This window comes from Ischnura elegans, chromosome 3 (assembly GCF_921293095.1).
Source record: "Ischnura elegans chromosome 3, ioIscEleg1.1, whole genome shotgun sequence".
In the NCBI taxonomy this organism is placed as follows: Eukaryota; Metazoa; Arthropoda; class Insecta; order Odonata; family Coenagrionidae; genus Ischnura; species Ischnura elegans.
Window position 1 is genome coordinate 26,737,150 of NC_060248.1, and position 20,791 is coordinate 26,757,940.

Consider the following 20,791-nt stretch of genomic DNA (forward strand, 5'->3'; position numbering starts at 1 on the left):
ATCATTGGTCCCTACCAAAAAGCTGATCCAATCTATCGTAAAAGAAATGATATTCCAAAAGTTTTGTTATTACAAAAATAAAAACTTAAGTCCTGGCCCTGGTGGTTATAAAATGAACTTTATTATGAAGTTTCATGGATAAGAAACAGCGTTTAGGTGGATATACAATACGCTGTGTCATAATCATTGTGCTACATTTAAGTTCTCCTGGTGCGCTGTGCCCAAGAGGGCCAATCATGCTCCTTCCTTCAGTAGGAGATTCGTCAGTAGCCACCCAACGTATAATAAGCTTCATTCCTGTGAAATCGTTGTGACCCAGTCATTACTGATCGTAAATTGGCCGTATGATAAGTCTTCTTCGTGCGAACATTTGACTTTCATGGATACGCATATTCGAAAAGTTCAAGAGTGCCCAAATTTTAGAATTTGGCACCTATGGAGTTGACCGATGCGACAAGGTGAAAAAGGTGGCATAGAGAAACTCGCACTTTGGGCACAGTCTGAACAAAGTATCAATTTATCCACTATGAAGTTAGTGAAGAAGAAGTGTTAGCATTCTTCCTTCCATATTTTGACGGCTCAATAGTGCTATCTAAAACTAAAATATGCATTTGTTCTTATATTTACTGTGCAAATCATAAAAAAAACCAATCTTAAATTGAACAGACTGCACTGAATTCAAATAAAACTTAACTCAAAAGCAATAATGTCATATCGCTTCCAACTTATCATCTATATTCACTATGGCATGTTTTCTCTTGGTTGATATTGCACTTAGCCGTAATTGAACTGAACAAACCTAAAACTGTAACTAAGTAATACTGAGGCACTAAGTAACCACAAACAGGAATAGGATTCAAGTCCAAAATTCACCAAAACATGTTCAGTGTGGACTTAACACTTGGTACAATATAGAAATGCGTAAAATTGCTGGAAGAATCAACCACTGCCCAATGCAGGTGGATAAGGTATGTAGAGTAGCCTATCGAAACAACCCTAAGTTCAGTGACTGCCGACTGTGTCGAGCTAGGTGCACCAAAGGCAAAATTCCAGATGGTGCATCAAGTCAAAATTGTTAATTTTTGATTATCCGTCGACCGTTCCGGTTGATCCATGTCTGTTTAAGCGATGGTCTAGTCAAATAAAACTAGCTTATTTCTGTGAGGTCATCATGCTGATTTATTTAAAACCAAAATTCTGTGTATACATTCAAACTAGAGGAGTTTATAATCATTGATTATATTGAAGTTTACGGTGTACAAGCATACAAAATATAATGCCAAAATATGATGTGATTAGGTACTTGGAAAAGAAGAAGTGTTTGATGGTCATGTTTACTAGTAGCAGCTATTTTTCTGAAACAACTTTGTGCTATCAATGTAAAAGTTCCCACTATTCATATTGTCTCTGTATTTTTTCCTCATGATACCTATTTCTTTATTGAAGATTTTGTATTAAGTGTTACTTGATGTTCCTTATGTTAATTTTTTCAGGTTGTCAGACAGAAAGCCTTATCATGTATATACCACTTCACGAAATACCCTACAATTCTCCTGTTGCCATTCAAATATAAGGTAAGTACCTTTTCTTTCTTTGTATTAAGATTCTCCATATGGAGGCATCTTCAAAGTAATCCGGTGAAGCTTTGACAAATTATTTTACGGATTACAGTTGCATAGCTGTACAGTAGGGTGGATCGGAAAAGTGGATTTTTTTCAATTCCATCTGGCCCAATGAGAAGAAGTTTTGGGACTTATCAAAAATAAGGCCTGAAAAATTTGTGACCTCTAGGTGAACCCTGACCCTTGCTCAAATGCAATTTAGGGGGTGGGGGGATGAAAATTTGAAAAATTTCATATATTATGGTCATTCCCTATAGATTTTGCTGAGTCGCTGATATTTTAGGGCAAAAATTTAGTCCATTTCAGATTTTCTGCCACCATTTAGCCACAAAATGCCAAATTTGAGTCCGCGAAGAAAATATTCCAACGCCCACACAGCATCGCGGATACAAGAGCGGCAGGCAGGTCCCATCCCCTCCCTGCTCGCCTCACCCCCTCCCACGCCTCGAATACAGTAAAATTCATCCCGTGTGTGCTGCTTGGATAATATAAATCAGAAAATGGTAGAAGGTAAAAAAGGATGAGTAGTGAGACAACTTGTCCCTTATTTGGTGCCTCGTCGGCGTTAAACAAATCAATGTCTTTTTTTGTGTCATCAATCATTTAGAGAAGTGATGAAATAGTTTTAGATCTGATATTGCAGGAAAGGAGCCCACGTTCTATGAGGAGGCCTCTTGATTGGCTATAAAGGTGTGCGAACTATGGTGGTGCGCTTCTCTTCCATAATGTGTGTGACTAAATGGATTTAGCGGTACCACAGGAAGTACTAAAACTTATGGAAAATGCAAATAGGCCAAAAGTAGGGTTTTATTGAAGTACAAAACTCAAACACTTTTAAAGAAACATTTGAAATTAATCGATGTTTGTGCAAGTAAGTGCAAGGAGGAGCATAAGGTTCCCCGTAATGAAGAAGCAATTTGAGAGACCAGCGGACAAAACGAAATATGATGGTTGCTGGATTGAATCCTAAAGAAACTCAACATCTGAGGAAAAAAAAGGGAATTGTCAGAAAGTGTTGAGTCAACATCTTCAATTCTTGTATGTAAAAATAGTATCAAAAATTTTCTTCATCAATTCATCCGAAAAAAATTAAACTGATGTGAAATCAGCCTATTTGTATCTCTACGTTCCTGATGAAATAAACATTAAGGACTAAACTCAAACTGCAACTTCTTCGGGAAAATATACCTGCCAACTGTGATATAGGTACAGCAGACTCCCAATTGTCTGGCTGCGGCATATTCGTGCATGATTTTCACTCTCGTTCAATGTTTTCAGCGATCTTCACAAACAATAAAATCGGATGCAAAATCACCAGAATATCTGCATTTTAATGTTAGGATACAACGGCTTATTATTTCCATTAGAATCCCCTTCGTAAAACGGATGCGATCGTGTGCTAGCTGCATTCACGGAAGCTCCGTGTTCCTTTTTCCAAGCCTCATATTTCCAGGTCTTATATGGAGCTGTAATAATATGTACTTGTATGCTATACATGTCATCATCGCTAAAAAAATCACGGTCTCACGCTGAAAGCTCTTAGTGAACCCAGAAAGCAATCTTAAATAGAAAATTTGCGTAAATAATAATAAATTGTTTAATTTACCTCGATTATCAACATTAAAAAAATTAAAGTTAAAGTTTGGATTATCAGTGTTTTCTGATTATTCGTGCCGTCTCTCCCCATTATTAGCCTAGATAATTGGGAGTGTGCTGTATATGCAAGAATCAAGCAGCAGCAATGATCGTCCCCGCAACTTTAGCTGTTACAAAAATGATAACTTTGTAAGATAAATCCAAGGTAGTGTACCGAAATTAATTACGTAGACAGAAAAAGATGGTAAATACTGTGAAAAGGAAAAGAGAGGCATGAAAGGGTGTCATCAAAGGAATCCATTTTGATGGAATGAAAGACTACATATACACCTGTCTGATGAAAAAAGGCAAGAGGACTTTGCAATCCAAGTTTAGAGAGGAATAAGTGGTGTTAGTTGAAGAAACAGGGTCCCACTTTTGGAGGTTTGCCTTCCCAATCGGAGGATTAGCAAAAGTTATAAAATCTTTGGTTATCGATTCCTTTCCGAGGGAAAAGGAGACACACCAAATTAAAAAGGATTTGAATATGATGGTACCAAGTGAATACCGCCCAGAGAGGAGGCATCATCCCTCTGCTTCAAGCATAATTCCAACATCCCTTGCAGTGTGGTTAAACTCTTCTCGGGATCCCCACCGGGTTAATTTTTCCGTAATTGCCAACGTTTCAAGCTCTGCCTCGGGACTCATCCTCGGGGATAAATGTTGTTGAATCCCAAGGAGAGTTTACTCACATAATTCGCCTGGAAAGCATAAAATCATATTTCATCCCTTGCAGTAGCCTATTTGCTAATTGCGCTAAGTTGACTTAGCATTGCGACATAAAAATTGGGAGGGCAATCTAGGGACCCAAAGTTGAGGACCTATATGCTCATAACTTCAAGAATGTAACAACCGTGATGTCGTAGGACTTGAACCTATACCATCAAAATTGTCTCCCAGAATTGACTCAAATATGCTGGCCACTGATCAGCAGTATCTTTTGGAAATTTTCTATGCGCTGTTTATAGGATTTCACACTGAAAATTAGGAAAAAAAACTGCGGGAAAAGTGGTTCATTACCGCTGGCTTGCAACAGCCTATGGGCTGCTGAGGTTCAAAGTGTCTACCAGAAATCCAAATGCCAATTAAATACATGTATGTAATAACTTTCATTATAAATATTTATATGCCCGTTTGGTTTTTAGTAAAGATGGTGCTGTAAAGTGGAGACTCGTCAACTGGTTGAGAACCCTGTCAGAAGAGCTGAAAGCAGTTTTATATCCGGTTATTCAAAGGAATTTTTCGGTCACCCTGACAATGTACTACTTGCTATATAATAACTGATGAGTGCGAGGAGGTGAGATGGGTTGGAAGGGAAAAATATTAAAGGCACGCAAGAACTTGCGTTTGGCGACCAATCCGAGATTTTTTTAATTGCTGGATTTTAATATCGACGTAAAGGACTACCCACTGATGATGTATTGGGGAGAAACCACAGTATCTCCAGTTATATCTGGCCTTAAGAGCTGTGGAAATTCAAAAATCTTTTGAGAAACGTTCAAATTTGAAGTTAAATATTCCTTCTATTATACATGTGGTCGAGAGATTCGTGAAAGAGGTCACCCAAACTTTGTTGACAGCAGCAAAAGATGAGGAACGACACTGACATAAGAAATACAGACTGGAAAGCAGATAATTGAGTAATTCTTTCGTGATTGTTTCTCCACAGACGATGCTGAAACATCAAATATTAGTTAGACTAACGAAGAAAGACACACTTGATGTGAATTTTGGTGCATTAGGGGCGTGGGAGAGGTGAGCGGAGAGGGGATGCGAGCGGCCTTCATCCAAAATCCATTTAGTTAAAACCTTCGGACAATACTGTAATAGAAGTGCATATCCAAAGTTTGCACACCTTTATAGCCACTTGGTAGACCTCTTAATACCGTATTTGCACGAATCTAAGATGAGGTTTTTTTCCCTCTTAACTCCTGCAGAAAAGAGGGTTCGTCTTACAATCGGATGCAAAATTCTCGACGTCAATCGGGTTGCATAATTTACGTAAAACAAATATGGATACTTGAGTTTGCCACCTGATAGCTATACAACGAAAAATCAAAGTCAAAAATAGCTAAACATTAATTTAGCTTATTTAATTTTGCGTTCAAGTAAAAAAACATTTTCCACTTTTGGCAGCAGGCAAAGATTCGGTGCGTGCCGATCAGTCGCCGGGTGCCCTTCTGCCGTACCCGCGAGATCGCCTGCTTTAGCCTGGGTTCGGCTCCATTCAAGTTAAAGCTTGATCAACTCACAAAATGTTCGTGTGATTGGTTACAATTTACCTAAATTATAACGTCTCAGTGCCGTCGCGGAATAAACTGCTACAAAGTCGTTGCATTTTTCTCAGAGCAACGGTAAGAAGGCAACATGATTTGCCTCTGATTAGAGAGATCGATTCAGTTGTGATCCTGTGCCTTTCAGAGTATTACGATGGCAGAGAAAAGAAGTCATTACACTGCCGCTTTCTAAAGAAAAGTTATGCAGTGGAACCCCGATCTATCGTTCCCGCATTGATCATTTTCCCGCATTCATCGTTCGCTGTTTCTGGTCCCAAATAAAATTCCATATAGACAATGTAATTTTTTCGCGCATCTATCGTTCCCCGAAGTATCGTTTTCCCACATTGATCGTTTGAAGATCTCGGTCCCGACTTATAATTTTCCCGCATCCATCGTTTGACAAAAATGAGACGAAATAAATAAATGAATACAATGTGTCATTTATGGCTAATAACGACAGGCACATAGTATGAATCTTCCCTAGGAGGTGGAACTACCATTGGGAGAAGATCAGTGCCGTGGGAGAGCAACATTAGCGCATTTCCCAAGATCCGTTATCCCCCTCCATTCAGCACTCGCCTCCCCCCCTCTGAAGCTTTCCCCTTCTCCAAAATCAAACAAAAGGTCCCAGCCCGCACAGGGATCGTATTACGAAGACCTTAGCTTCGAAAGAAAATATCTAGTTACTCGAGAACAAAATAAACCTTTTCATTCCTCTCCCTTTCTCACCTGCTGACTTTTTTTAGCCGACTTGCTTCAAAGTTCCCCTTTCCTGGAGGTCAACTGCTGCATGAATCACCAATTAGCCCAAAAAGTGTCTAAAAATGAATTTCGGCAATTGGTATTATACTTTTATTATATTGAGATATTAGTGATGTGCACGTAATTCAAAAAAGAATTATACCAAACACAACATATTTCTAACGTTATTAAAGCAAGGAGCTAGTTGGCAAAATACGATGGTGATTTTGGCGAAACTCAATATCCTCATAGCTGAGCTTCTCGGCAGTTAATGCGACATTTTTTTCCAAAAGCAGGATATCAGGTCGTTATCAGTTATCAATTTATGAGTTATACCATAAGTCTCACTTGTCAGAGTTACTGACGAAGGTATATCTTCTCAGGATATTTTGTTTCTCCCTACGAACAATCTGAATTCATCTGCCCATCTGGCGCTACGCTAGAATTGCATACGCCGTACGCGATAGCATCAGTTCCGAACTTCACCTCGTACGAGTGGTTCCCTACTTTCCAAGGTGGCTTGACTTCAAACCACCGAGTGTTTTCTGTGTGGGTTTAATAAAGTCAGATTTCATTTTCACTAGTTTAATTTTTTTGGTCTTCGGACCATATAAACAATATGATCTAAATGTCTCCATTAAGTACTAGTATTCCTGTAATTAGCTAAAATCATGTTTGGATCCTTTACTGAATATCATAATTAGGAGCCAAAAAGCCTGCGTTTCCTGGGACATAGGCAACCTAGCCTAACATTCCCGCATTGATCGTTAATTCGTATCGTTATTCGGAAAAAAAATTTTTCCCTAGTGGAGTTCCAAAAAGGGGGGTCGTCTTAGATTCGTGTTCGTCTTAGATTCGTGCAAATACGGTAGATTGTAGGCTTTTTTCCTGCAATCTAGGACCTAAAAGCATTTCATCACTTCTCTAAATGATTTATGGCACAAAGAAAGACATTGATTTGTTTAACGCCGACGAGGCACCAAAAAAGGGACAAGCCATCTCCACTACACATCCTTTTTTACCTTCTACCATCTTCCGATTTATATTATCCAAGCAGCACACACGGGATGAATTTTACTGTATTCGAGAAGAGTCAGGTTGTGATATGATGAAAGAGGGATCGGCATTATTGGATTGGTTTTACTGCTGAGTCTGCAGAATTTTTTAATTATTGATTTCATTAGCTCTGACACTGGAGAAGTTCTTTAATGTTACATACAGTTCAAGTATATTTTCTAGTTGATGCATTAATCTGTGATAAGAATATGTGGGCTATATATTTTCAATTGGGAATAAATATTAAGTACTCTGAATTATAAGCTTTGAAGGTTATTGAAAAGTGATTGAGGCTTTGAAAAGTTTAACATTAAATTAAAAAGTTAATAGTACAATCTTTTGTTTCATTTAGCTAATACATAATCGCTTTTAGGCTATGATTTAAGGTTTTGCCGCTGTTGCGGGATGCATATCTAGTCATGGCACGAGGAGGAAACTTAGATTTGCCTCATTTTCAAATACATATTGATCTTTCTGTAGAAATATTTTTGGTGTAGGGTTTTAGAAAGGTTGGCCCTTTAATTTCTGTGGACTTGTATGGTGGCTCCCAATTAATGTAATATATATATATATAATATATTGTGTTTCTTTGTACCTTTTGATTTGTTTTTATGTTTTCCTGACGGGTCCTATATATGTACATATATTCATATCTTTTCTGTGACCAATTAAATATTATTATTATTGGTCTCTTAGTCTGCCATCATTTCCTTGCAGAAATATTAATGTAAATTTCTGTTTTTCTTTGTCTCCATTTAGTATATTATTTCCCCCATAATTCTTTTACATATTGGTATAAATTTTTTTTGGCATGTACATTTGTTTTTGAGTGTGTAGTCACAGCAAATAAAAATTTCAATTTTAGGTGATCCAGGGATTAGCTCCATGTTTAGATGACCCGAAGAGGCTGGTGCGTCAAGATGCCGTGCGAGCTCGTTGTCAGTGGTTTTTAGTAGGTGCTCCAGGATAGCTTATTTTTATGTTTTTATTTTAATATGAAATTTTAAAGAAATTGTAATTGTTTAACGAAGGAATGGTTGGAAATAAAAGGACTATGATAAATTGGGTGTTTTTAATAAAAAATTTGCCTATGTTACATTATATGTCGTTGGAATCAAAGGATCAGCAATGAATCCAAGAGTTCTTTTATTCCTTCAAATTATTGCATCATTGATGTAAACTTAAGAAGAATGTATTTCCAATTTATGAAAAATCATGATTGCAATGATAGACTTTTACATTATATGTATCTACACATAAATATCATGCATACCATCATTACATATTATAACAGGTTCATCACCTGTATTTCAACATTAAGAACTGAAACGTCAATTAAAATATAGTATGTCTTCTATCATTTAAAATTATATCCTTTCTGCTATCTATAAAGCCTGAAAACATTTTATATAAAAGTTCCCCTTAAGCAAGAGAATGGACTGCTTTTAAGGACTAAGCATCAGACAATAACTTAATTTTAAATAATGCATTGAACTGAGATCTGTTGTTTTCCGTGGAAATACAATTGATGTTGATTGTTTGGTCTGCCATCAGGTCTACTTTGTTTCTGCCAATGGCTTGACAGCCAAGTCCAGTGTCATCTAGGGGTTTGTCTCGGCCATTCAGGCAGATGATTGACAATTTGGACATTAAAGTATGGTAGGAAATGAAGGAATTGAGCCATTGGAGAATCAAAACATTTTTCACTGTGTACACACAAAAGAAAAGTCACTCTATCTATAACTTTAAAAAAAATATTGTTTATCATCATAAAAATTCTTGCACCCACTTAAACCAGAAATCCTCACTGTCCAAGTCGTTAGCTTCTTTGATGACTTCAGGGCTGTCACTATCATCTGGTCTGGTGAGATCCTTTGGTTTCACGGCTAAATGCTCCTCTAACAAATCCTGACTGAAAAACTAATTCAATGGGTCATTAGAAACTGATGACTTTCATGGCGATGTATTAACTTTAGCAGTATTACATACCTTTTTTCCTGCATCACAAAAATTTTCAGGCAAGTTCATACACTGCAATTTTTTGTTAGCCATATCCAATGTAGCCAAACCCTCATTGTTTTTCATGGCACCAATTAGGAGTGATATCCTAAGAAAACATGCTGCCTCCATCAGCACCATAAGGTGACTCCCCTCCCTACAGTGGAATCAGCAAACACGAAATTATATTTCAAAAAGTAAATGGTTATCATTCAGTAGTTTGTACTAGTGAATTCAAATAATGTGAGAACAAATTGAATACTAAATGGTTACATTCTTACTCCAAGGTATTCAAATTACACTTTTTTCACCTTTTACGCATTGCAGAGAAGCATTGGGCAAGATCCAACCACACACGGTAATTTTGAGGGTGGAGCGATATCAATTGGAGTAGTGTAGCTTTCTCTTGCTCCAGCAGAGATTGTGACTTATACACAGTACATAGTAGGTTAAGAATGCTGGTTTTTAACTCAACTGTGTATGACATGGGTAGCTGAAAAAATTATACATTGGAACTTGATTAGTACATGAGTACTCTTAATGAAAAATACTCCCATTAATCTACCTTAATTTTATAAAAAAAAAAAATTTATTTTATCCTGAACCTCTACAAAAAAAAGATTCATCCAACAGGTTGCCAGCTACTCTTGCCACTACTAAGATTAACGATCACTAATCTAGAAGTAGGATCAAGTACTCACGCAATGCTCTCTTTGATATTTTCCTACTTGTAAAACAAGAATTTTCCCATTTAAAATACTCACCTTACAAGTTCATGAAGCCATTTTATGAGTTCCTGCCTTTGCAGTTTCTTTGACTTAGAAAATTAAGATGGTTAAATGAGATAGCAAGTTATAAAATGCCTGATTTTAACCATGCCAAGAGAAGAATAGTTAACATAATATTTCAAGGGTCTGTAGATGCTCAGTCCTACGAACCGAGACAAGAAAAATGCTGTTTCAATGAATAATGCAGCATAAGACAAAGTTAAAGAAATATCCTCACATCTGCCAATAGTGCAATACCTAGCATGGCTGCTATATTACTCAAGAACACAACCTACCTAAACTCAGCATACCCATTCTCCCCAATGCCAACTCTGCATTCCCCCTAAAATCAACAATTCCCCTCCCCTTCATGTATGGAAGCATTTTAAAAATCCTCGGCGATATCCTCCTTTTCTACCAAGCAGCTTGCGACACACTCCCTTGGGCAGCCCACAAACTTGAAATACATATATATTTCACCTAATAAGCAGCAGCTGTGTAAAATGTTTTAAACATGCTGCATAGTTTTCTTTTCGAAACATTAAAAATAAAATATAAGTCACCGGCCATCATACACATAAAGAGAAAAATGAGAGTTAATATAATGTTCAGATAATAAATCAGACACAAGTATAGGCTGAATCCCCTCGAATATCAATACTTTTGAAAATAAAACAGGAAGTTATACTTTAAAGAAAAACCAAAATAAGATAAGCCATAAAGAATTATTACGCAATGCTCCAGTCTTCCTAGGTTTAGTAGAAACTCTATCTCAGTTTGAAGGTGAGTTTCAGAGTAAATTATTTTCCTTGGGTAACATGAAGCCACCAAGAAATTTCTCCATCCATACTTATTTCCAGTAACTATTAGCTTCATTTACTAATAGCGAGACATAAATTATCCAGCAGGTGGATTAATTCAGAGAGGATAACGGTCATTTCCAATGTAACATTATTAGTTAATGCTTGTCGTTTTCATACATACATAAGTGGATTTGATATGATCAAAAGAAAGTATCACTTACGCACTCTTCTGCAAGTGCTTGAGCCTTGGATAGATCTCCTAGCTGGAAATAACATCGGGCTATACTCTCCAAGAGATTGCGCCGCATAAATGGGCTATTAGAAAAGTAATTTTCTAGGGCTTTGTTATAAAATGACACAGCATTACTGAAGTCTTTAGTCCAGTAACAGAAATTGGCTTGTTGCTGAAGCCTCTCAGCTGTCTCTGATCGTTCATCACTGAAGAACCACTAAAACGTAAAACAAAGTTTACCACTTCAAGACAGGAAGAGTACCTACGAAACTCAGAAACCAAGACAAGTAAGGTTTAAAGACTTCTAAAGTCGTAAAACAACATTGACAAACATATTTATTTTTATAGATATAAGAAAGTAATTACATGGCTACCAAAGTTGGAGATAACATAAGGGTAACTTCACCTTAGGATAGCACATAACTGGATTGAACTTCACATTGTCATCAATCAATTTCTTCTCTTTGACCTCAAAGTAATCGTCATCAAATTGAATCCAATTACTGGCATCCATTTTTTTTTTAAATAAAACAACCTTAAATTTCTTTCTGCAAAACCACATTCACAGCCAAGGTGACAGAAAGTATTTATTTATATTTCCTTTAACACCTTGATTCACAGCGACGACCGCGACGACCATCCAGCGCGCTACCATTTTGCAAATTTCTTCCGTCAACTGTTAATTTTCGATTTTTACTATCGATATTAAGATAATATCGACTTATCGATTGATGGTTCCTCGATTTATTTTCAACTTGATGGGTGTTTTTGCTGGATTTTAATAGTATTTAATGAAGCTTTCACATGATGTCAATAATTTCTAGTTTTAAGTGCACTGCTAAATTTACTCCAAGACAATGCTTAACATTAATTAATCACGTAAAAACGGGAAGTTGTGTCACAATTAATCAGGGAATCATAGGTGAACGATATTATGCATCTGAAAGGAAGCACGATTCCTCCTCTCTCACCAGAGTAAAAACTAAAGATCAAATATCAACAACTGTGAAAGAAGGTAATGATGTATTTTACATTATTCCAATTAATGTGCTTTGCTTTTCAAACAATTACCACTTGTTTTTAACTATCTTGGTCTGTCATATTTTTGAGAAGCCGGTTTTTTAAACATTGAAAATGTATTGCATGAAACTCTTGATTTTGCTCACCCTTAGACAGCTTTGCGCAAACATAACCTAAGCGGATAATCTATCCTATGCTGCTTATGCTTGGAATGCTATGCGTATAGTTGTAACCAATACCGCTAAGTAGGAATGCAATTATTGGGACATACTAATGTGATTTTTCATTTAGCGATTCCGTTTATTTAACTCGCAGTCAATTAGAATATCATTGTTTTCTTTTTTTTCAGTCAAGGAAACCACAAAAACTGTCTCCTACTTAGGGGTAATTTTATTTGGCGTGGGGGTCACGGGATTCATTCTATTCACCGTTTTTAAGGAGTTATTTTCAAGTAATAGTCCTAATAGTATATATACTGCTGCCCTGGAAAAGTGTAGAAAGGACCCTCGTGTCGTCGACTTACTTGGGGACCCTATTAAAGGATTCGGTGAAGAGACGAGGAGAGGGAGAAGAAGACATGTGAGGTATGTATTTAGCTTCTAAAATGTGTGGCATATTTGCAAATTTATTAAAACTCAAGGAATGTAAAAGGATTTTGGGGTCAGGGTAATTGCATTGACAGATAGCTTACGAGAAATTTCTGGATTAATTCATCAATATTGTAAGAGGAGGAGGTTGCATTACCGTATAACGTTGTGTCATTTTTTAGTTTCTCTGGGAAAATGTGCTAAAAAGTATTGCATATGCTCACCAAGTGAATGTCTGGTAGCATTGGTATAAGTCTCATTATCCTAGATCACCAATCATGAAATAGGTATGTTGCCACAAATATCAGAATGATCTCTTTCAAAACTCAGCTGCCTCCTCACGCAGCTGAGTCTTTTTTCCACTCCACTAATTTCATCTCCTCAATTACTCCATTGTACTGCTGTCTCTTAGTTCCCCCATCACCACCAAATTTTTATCCCTAGAGTTTTTCCAATTTCCTGTATCCTTAAGTTGTTATGCATCCAACCTGTTTTCTTGTCTTTATGATTACTTATCATCTGTTTTTTACAGGGTTTTTATACTGGTTATTATTTGTGATTGCTAAAAGGAGTTAACAAATAAATTAGTGAATTTCTCAACAATTTCTGTATTATCATCTATTGTCTAGCAAATGTTAGCTGTAGTTTAACCATATCTTTCCTAATCTATATGTCTACCACCCACATTTCTGTTGTGTATGCATTATCATGTCTATCCCTCATTGATGGGTCATTCCATGACAGTTCACCGAGGCCATGGCGCCCACCTACTCGGATTTTAATGAAAATTTTGTTACTAGCTACCACCACTTATTTAATGACCCTTGCAAAATATTTCCTCTCTCACTCTCATATTTTGCAAGATATGAGAGGTCGGAGTTTGTGATGTTTGCTCAGAATTGGTGAAGGTGGGATTCAAATTTCAGAAGGCAGGACACAAGGTAAAAATTCATATCTCAGAAACCACATAATATATTTGAATGAAATTTGACCCTGTGTCTATCCAAGTGCATAGCTTCCAAAGTAATGTATTTTATTCCCCTTGCAATGCTATGTTAGCCAAAATAATGTCAACAGTTGTTAACCCTTTTAGTGCGGCTCGCTGATATATCGGCTTTTACCGCTCGGCTGAAAAGTGCGGTGCACCGATATATCGGCTTTTACGTTATTGTTGATAAATTAGAGGACATTGAAATAAAAAAACTTATATATCAGTAAATGTATGAAAATGTTGTGATTATTGTCCAATTTTATCTCATTAATTAAAAAAACCGCTTAAAGATATCATAAAAATTAACTATACATATAATGTTTATTTTTCCTAGTTGCTACATTTTATTGAAACACCCTCCGCATTTTTCGACTGTACCCCGGGAAAAAGGATAGCACCAAAAGGATTAATTAACTGATTTTTTAGCTCTAAACCATTACTTTAAATTTCCAGAATTATCACCAAAAAGCAGGGTGCATAGTTAACTCATCCAATTTTTTAAAAATTTGAGGTAAATATGTGCCCCAATACAGGGTGAAATAAAAATGGTGGTGTTTTGACTGCCACTATGAGTATTTCAGGTTTTACTTTTTTTCTACCAACGTTAGGGGGATTTTGCACACATACTGTAAGATAATAAGTATGAGTGTGTCCATACCTTCATGAGGATATATTTGAAACAATGGTCTGTAAATCTAAGACCAAGCATGTAGTTTCAATGGATGTTTCTTTTTCATATAATTTTTTTAAGAACAATTGCGGCAGCTGAAGGGAAAAGAGCCCAAGTGGCTCAGAAACTGTGAAATGATGCTCTTTTCTTGGAATTGACCCATTTTTTAAGTGTTTAGTTAATGAAAAAAATTGTATCAACATACATTAGACTCTTACTGTGCATTATAGGATAAATGAAAGTACTAATTTGAAGTATCTCAAATTGATTTATCTCACAGTTTTCCTCTTCTGAAACTTGGCCTATGCCTTCTTATAAATTTACTATTTGGTTGAAGTATATTTTCTACAGATATTGATGTTCTTAGTGTGGTTAGAAGATTGGTTTTGCGGCAATTGAAAAGCGTATAGATTACCATAAATATCCCATATTTATCTGAATATATTCTCTCCATTTTTCCAAAAACCTCCAGGAGAAAATGAATGGGTGAGACTATACATCCAATATTAAGTGATTCATTTTTTCAGAAATCTAACCCTCAAAAACTTGAAAATAGATCATATTTAGAAAAAGATGGTAATTTTGCTTCAGGGATTGTCGTATTAATATGTGGATTATTCAAGTAATTAATTTATATTTCTAGCCACATCGTTTATGAGCGAGATGGTATTCAGTATCTGAGGATGAAATTCTATGTACAAGGAATAAGGAGGCAGGGGACTGTTCACTTGGAAATGAAAAAGGTAATGCCTTATGATATCAATGTATTATGTATATGCATATGATAAGTCCTGTGAAAATTTTATTAATGTCATTTGTTTTACTTTTAGCTTAATACAATGAATATACATAGTATTATTATAGTACTTACGCTTTCTTGTCATTAATAAATCATGATTGACTACATAACTCATTTGTATCCACTGTTTTGAGTTATGCTAGGTGGAATTTGTTAATGTCAAATAATGAGCTACATAGATGTAATGCAAAACTTGAATTTCAATCTGATAAATCTCAATATTTCACTACATTATCAATGCAAATTACCCACATTATGAACTTCACTAAAGATTTTATTTATTGATGCTTCACTAAAGAAATAGATGAAAGAATTCCACAAACCATTCTACTTACATTTTCTTTTGCCAACTATGCTACACTGCATCTGTGTTGCCTACATGGTCCCCCCACCCATGTGCTCTGTATATTAAATTTTTGGTTAAACTGTTGCAGATATGATAAAAGTGAAAAAAAATTTCTCCCGTTTATCTCAGCAAAATCTATTGGGAGTGAATATAAAATTATGCATTACTAAACTTTTAACCCCATTCCCTTGAAAAGTCTTAGAGTGAGAAACAAGGATTAACCTAGATGTCTCCTATGTTGTGAGTCTATAGACGTTGCCTCAATGGGATTTTGATGCAGGTGATCCTCGATAACTCAAGTTATTGTACTAACTGATTACTTAGTATGCGGTCATAACTTAACATATTTTGAAGTTTACAGTGGTCAGGTGGAGCAGATGAAAATTATGGGATTTTTTTGAAACTTGGGTTTGGGTATTTTCTAACATTAGTCATTGTATTTATGGAATTAAATTAACAAATTATTACTTACATAATTTATGATTATAGTAAATACCTGTGAGTATTTTAACTCCAAGTTTGAAGTGAATATGAAGCTACAGTTTAACACTCCGAATCTGGCACCATCTGGACTTGGGTGATATCGGATTTGGGATTTTGCAGGATTTTAAGTGCTGTGGTTGTAACCAGAATATTTTGGGAGTCTGTGATATTTTTATGAGGAAATTCGATAAGTTATGATAAAATAAGATGATTTATAGTTCAGTTAATGAATATAGTTTAATTTACAAATAATTATGATTAATGAAAAAGTACCAAAATATTTCTTAATTTACAAACAGTCATTCAACCATTAGGTTCTACGTAGTATAGCAAAATGTCTGAATAAAAAGAACTCACATCTCATGGATATATGAATACATCGCGGAATATCAAACTAAATGTTATTAGTCGAAAAATAAAGTAAATGAAACACATTAAATGAAATGAAAGCCTCTTGATAATCCATGTGCGCCGTGTTTAATGAAATGTTCCGGTGAAGCACGCCATGGAAATATTGCCATATTATGAGTGTTCCTGGATTTGGGGTGCTCAGTTATAGTACATTCTTGAAACAAAAATATATGGTCCTAAATCAGTCTTATTTTTTCTTTCATGTTCATGGATGAAGAATGATTCTGGGAATTTTGAGTATAGATATTTATTTGTCCAATTGGACACATTTCCAAGAGACACTGTGATCTTAGAAGACAATCGTAGTGAGAAGAGTGACTTAGCAAGTCTTACTTGAATGTGTATGAGTTTAACGAAAAATCATGGAAGGTAGGAACCCAAATCCTTTATCCAATCTTACAGTGTGTACACCTTGTTTGGTAGTCTTTTTTCTACTTTGTACAGAAGAATTTTTATCAATAAAATAATCTTGAAAAAATGGAAATTTATTTTGCATATTTTAATTACGAACAATTTAAATTTTGGTAGCCTCTGAATACTCAGTTATTAGTTTTCAGGTTTTAAACTGTGTAGCCATGTAGTCCCAGGATGTGTTGGTTCTTATTCAGTGATTATGAAATGAAAGTTATTTGGTTGTTTCAATTTGTATGTTAATTGTGTTTTAGGTTAATTTTTGTAATGAATCCCTTTTTTACTTTAAAGAGGTTATGCAGTATCATTGCTAAGTACTTGAATTATGTCTTTAATTCTGTGGAAGTAATGCGGATTAACTGGCATTGGGGAAGGAAAAATATCTTTTTATTTAATTCTGTGAAAAGTCATGTGTAAATTTTTGGGTAATATTTATTTTTAAATACATACATGATCAGTCAGAATCATTCCACATGACTGTGGAATCTTAGGGCAATGAAAATACATTTCTAGAAAAATATTTCTTGCACACCCCATTAAGATGAGACAAAAATTACCTTTTTTGCACTACTTTTCCATTAGCTGCATTGAAATTCTATGCAGTGTACATTTTATTTTTATGTTTTATCCTTTCATTCAAAGCAGGTGGAAATAATTTATTGATTCCTTCAAGAAAGAAAGAGTTTGAGATGAAGGAAGGCTTTAGTATTTTAGTACATTTTCTTTGGAAGATTTCTTATGAGAGGAGGATCCACAACTACTCCAGCACTGATAATTCCATTTTTAAATGCCCAAGAACAAAGCATTTTACTTATGTATAGAAATGGTAGCAGTAAAGCCAGATACTGTATCCAAACCCAAAGAATTTGTTTAAAAATGCTTGCATGGAACATGACTTGCTCATCAGTATAATTTATGCTGACTGTCAAGATGAATGGATCAGAAGGCCCACGTCCAATTGTCCACAGGGCATTCATTGGGAAAATGTGGGTTGATGCTGGATACGAGAGAAGAAACAAATCGGTAAGTTTAACATTTACATTTGATAAATGTGCAAACTTGCTTGTACGTATATGCATTTTAAGTATGTACTTCATTTAAGGCAAAGTTGCCCTTTGTAGAGTTGGGCTTGATATAAAGAATACACTAATGAAATGTTACATAGCAGGTTCTTGAAAATCCGGCGTTAGAGGGATACAAAAGGAAAAGTGGGGATGCATTGATAAGTTTCTTCAGTCTCAATGGGTCTTGAGCTTAGAAACAAAGCCTAAAGGAGATTTTACTGAAACAATTTTTGCAAAAGCATGCTGAAAAGAAGCCAATTTGGAAGGTGCTGAAAATGTAAGCTTCAGATTAAAGTTTTTTATAATACGTTAATAATGCAATACTAATAAAAGAATGAATAAGATCCAAGCATAAAACAGAAATGATACTGATGCTGCATTTAAACTCAACTCCTTCATCTAATTGTTAAAAGTCATGATAGCTGAATAATAAGTTGCATTTGGCTGGAATGCTATGCCATTACATAGTGCATTGTATTGAAATCCTGTCGTAATTGATAGATTGGCTTGCTATCAATTATGGATATGATGTCAATACATAGTTGTTACTATTATGCCTTAATTAGGTATTGAGATTTTTTCCTTGGCAGTGTCTTCCCAATCTTAAAATATTTGCCATTTCTTGATATCCATGGGTGATATTCACTTCTAGCCTAAACCACAGTGTTAAAAGGGCACAGCAGTTATCATTGCTACTTTAACCTAAGTGAGTCTACATACTGAGAAGTGAAGTGTGATGAAAGTGTTGAGCGAAAGTCTCAATTGAAGAAGAATAGTGAAGTTGAAAGAGAACCCCTCACAAAAGGGTAAGGTTTCAAGTTTAAGCTTTACCATCTCCTGCTAAAATTTGTGCAGCACCTTCCTTTAGGTTTGTCCCTCAGCCCCTTGCTAAGGCATTTTTAAACTTCTACTAAAATACTGCTTCTGTTTTAGAAGCTACTCACTTACCCTTAATTAATTATATCTGTGCCAACATCCTACCCAATTTGGCACAGGTTATGGTGTCACCAAGGTTACACACTCACACAGCCAAAGGGACAGCATTGAATATGACCCAGTCAAACGCTGTCTTTTTAGTACATAATACCTTAATTATGTTTACAATCTCGTAAAATGAAAGCATTCTGGGCTTTTATTAATAGCTTTCTCAATAAAAATTCATCAACTCTATACATTATGGATAGCAAAACAGCATCATTTTAGCTTTATAATGCCAAAAGCCGTGTACATACTTATATCACCCAAAAGTGCAAATACACTCATGAAAATGGTCATACAGAAGGGAAAACACATGAATAGATAATGCTATCACCTGGATTCACCTTCTTTTTGGTAATTTCAATTTTGTTTAACCTACCGTTTCTTGTTGAATAGGCTCTCAGAATTGACGGGATGTCAATCATATCATTGTCTGCCTTGAAGATAGGGTAGTCGTATCGCATATCCTCTGCATACGGCACTAAAGGCTCTTTTAGTAGCAATCGCAGATCACCAAAAATATCCAGTCTTGATCCACCAGCACATGATCCCTCCTTTTCTATAAAACCCATTGTCTCCATTGTAAAATCTGAAAGTTGCTGAAAGTAATGGAAGTTCCTTTTACTGGAGTCTTAGCTATAAGAACCTAAATAATATTCTTCTGCAAGTATTAATAAGATTTAGGATTTTCATCTTCATATTGATTGCGCTGAGGTAAACTTGTCTAGGAGTCCCATTATTTTTCAAAGTTCAAGATGGTGGGAGTAAGAATTAGCTGATGGCATTTGAGAATTGGAAAAAAATGTACGACCAATCGATGAAAACGCCCATTGTAATTTATTTGTACTACAATGTTATGAAAGTAGATACATTTTGAGTAAATTGTGAATGGTAAAATTTGTTCTAGGGGTCGCAGAAACACACAACCCTTCTCACTTCAGCAAGGTTCTAGCCCAAGGGAAAGGAATTCTTAGGTAATGGGGAGTGGGTTAAAATGAAAAGAAAAGGGTTGAAATGTAGTCGTTATCTGCTTACCGTCAGCTTGTAATCAAAGAGAAGGAATAATTTCACATATTGCACTTTCTCATTTCCGATTAAAGGTATCTCCAATTCCAGATCAATCTTATCATTCTTTCCATCTCTATCCACATCCTCTTCGATAACCTGGAAAAGATAATTGATTGAGGCGTTGTTACACTCATTAAGTTCCATATTAAAGGTTTTGTGTGTAGTTATTTCTTACCTTAGTCACTGAACATATGTGCCTATTTGTTGAAGTCAATGGATGAAATGCTATTGTTCCACAAACTGTTGGAAGTTCCATTTCATTCGTTTCCAAAATAAGCAGGAATTCATGTTTAAAATGCACATTCGGCTTTACCATCTGAAACTCAGTTTGACGTGAAAATCCTGAGGAATAAAAGGTACAGGGTTCATAATCACCTCTTCTATTATTGTTAAGCTTTAGCGCATGTCAATCCATCTTACCGTCGTATCCATGAATAATTAGTAGGGGAGGAATAAATGCTAATAGTAAGCAAGTCACTACGAATACAAAAGCCCCAGAGAAAAACGAATTTCTGTACTTGCACGCAACACACTGCGAATGCAGCTGGTATATCGCCATTTGAAACTGTTACCATGGCAACCAGTGTGTTCAGCGGTTCGGTTCCCCAATGGTTTACCATAATGGGCACTAGATGGCAGGCGAGTACCTTGTTTCTCAAGTAGTTCTTTGGTGGCGTATAGATGGCAATGAAGTGGCTGCGCAAATGGTGCAGCGTCGCAGCGTCATGCTTGAATGGCGAATAAAAGAAGTCAAAAGGATCACGTTTGTTTAATGAGTTTTGATGCTTGATATTCTCATTCTCGCGGCAGAAAACTTTACATTTGACATC

At 35.8% G+C, this 20,791-nt stretch overlaps 4 protein-coding genes across 5 annotated transcripts in view; 2 read left to right on the forward strand and 2 right to left on the reverse strand.

Annotated features, from left to right (window-relative positions):
• Positions 1-8,395, forward strand: part of LOC124155577 (MMS19 nucleotide excision repair protein homolog) — a 41,632-nt gene extending 33,237 nt beyond the window's left edge. For both annotated transcript variants that reach the window (XM_046529527.1, XM_046529528.1), the window contains exons 19-20: positions 1,494-1,574; positions 8,199-8,395. In XM_046529527.1, coding sequence (XP_046385483.1) covers positions 1,494-1,574; positions 8,199-8,303 — 186 coding nt within the window. In that variant the 3' untranslated portion in view covers positions 8,304-8,395. The remainder of the gene's footprint in view (positions 1-1,493; positions 1,575-8,198) is intronic.
• LOC124155579 (uncharacterized protein C8orf76 homolog) lies at positions 8,391-11,797 on the reverse strand. The gene is made up of 5 exons (XM_046529531.1): positions 11,540-11,797; positions 11,123-11,350; positions 9,643-9,824; positions 9,323-9,488; positions 8,391-9,253 (listed from the first exon to the last, which is right to left on the reverse strand). The coding sequence occupies exons 1-5, from the start codon at positions 11,693-11,695 to the stop codon at positions 9,101-9,103; spliced, it is 885 nt and encodes a 294-aa protein (XP_046385487.1). The 5' UTR covers positions 11,696-11,797; the 3' UTR covers positions 8,391-9,100.
• A 53-nt stretch (positions 11,798-11,850) lies between these two features.
• Positions 11,851-16,928, forward strand: LOC124155581 (mitochondrial import inner membrane translocase subunit Tim21). The gene is made up of 4 exons (XM_046529534.1): positions 11,851-12,148; positions 12,503-12,737; positions 15,045-15,144; positions 16,658-16,928. Exons 1-4 carry the CDS (start codon positions 11,938-11,940, stop codon positions 16,775-16,777), a joined length of 666 nt encoding a protein of 221 aa, XP_046385490.1. The 5' UTR covers positions 11,851-11,937; the 3' UTR covers positions 16,778-16,928.
• Positions 16,929-17,265: 337 nt separating this feature from the next.
• On the reverse strand, positions 17,266-20,521 carry LOC124154990 (transmembrane protein 231-like). The gene is made up of 5 exons (XM_046528738.1): positions 20,382-20,521; positions 20,137-20,303; positions 19,929-20,057; positions 19,273-19,492; positions 17,266-17,848 (listed from the first exon to the last, which is right to left on the reverse strand). Exons 1-5 carry the CDS (start codon positions 20,518-20,520, stop codon positions 17,562-17,564), a joined length of 942 nt encoding a protein of 313 aa, XP_046384694.1. The 5' UTR covers position 20,521; the 3' UTR covers positions 17,266-17,561.
• Between the last annotated feature and the right edge of the window lie 270 nt (positions 20,522-20,791).

What these genes read in the sequence shown, in the direction of transcription:
- LOC124155579 (XM_046529531.1), bottom strand. Translation starts at nt 11,695, where the DNA reads ATGTGGTTTTGCAGAAAGAAATTTAAGGTTGTTTTATTTAAAAAAAAA. An exon ending in CAGTTATGTGCTATCCTAAG is followed by an intron (nt 11,351 to 11,539) that starts GTGAAGTTACCC and finishes TTTACGTTTTAG; the next exon opens with TGGTTCTTCAGTGATGAACG. An exon ending in AAGCACTTGCAGAAGAGTGC is followed by an intron (nt 9,825 to 11,122) that starts GTAAGTGATACT and finishes TAATTTTTTCAG; the next exon opens with CTACCCATGTCATACACAGT.
- LOC124155581 (XM_046529534.1), top strand. Translation starts at nt 11,938, where the DNA reads ATGATGTCAATAATTTCTAGTTTTAAGTGCACTGCTAAATTTACTCCA. An exon ending in GGGAGAAGAAGACATGTGAG is followed by an intron (nt 12,738 to 15,044) that starts GTATGTATTTAG and finishes TTATATTTCTAG; the next exon opens with CCACATCGTTTATGAGCGAG. An exon ending in TTCACTTGGAAATGAAAAAG is followed by an intron (nt 15,145 to 16,657) that starts GTAATGCCTTAT and finishes TCATGGATGAAG; the next exon opens with AATGATTCTGGGAATTTTGA.
- LOC124154990 (XM_046528738.1), bottom strand. Translation starts at nt 20,520, where the DNA reads ATGGCGATATACCAGCTGCATTCGCAGTGTGTTGCGTGCAAGTACAGA. An exon ending in AATTATTCATGGATACGACG is followed by an intron (nt 20,304 to 20,381) that starts GTAAGATGGATT and finishes TTTATTCCTCAG; the next exon opens with GATTTTCACGTCAAACTGAG. An exon ending in ACATATGTTCAGTGACTAAG is followed by an intron (nt 20,058 to 20,136) that starts GTAAGAAATAAC and finishes TATCTTTTCCAG; the next exon opens with GTTATCGAAGAGGATGTGGA.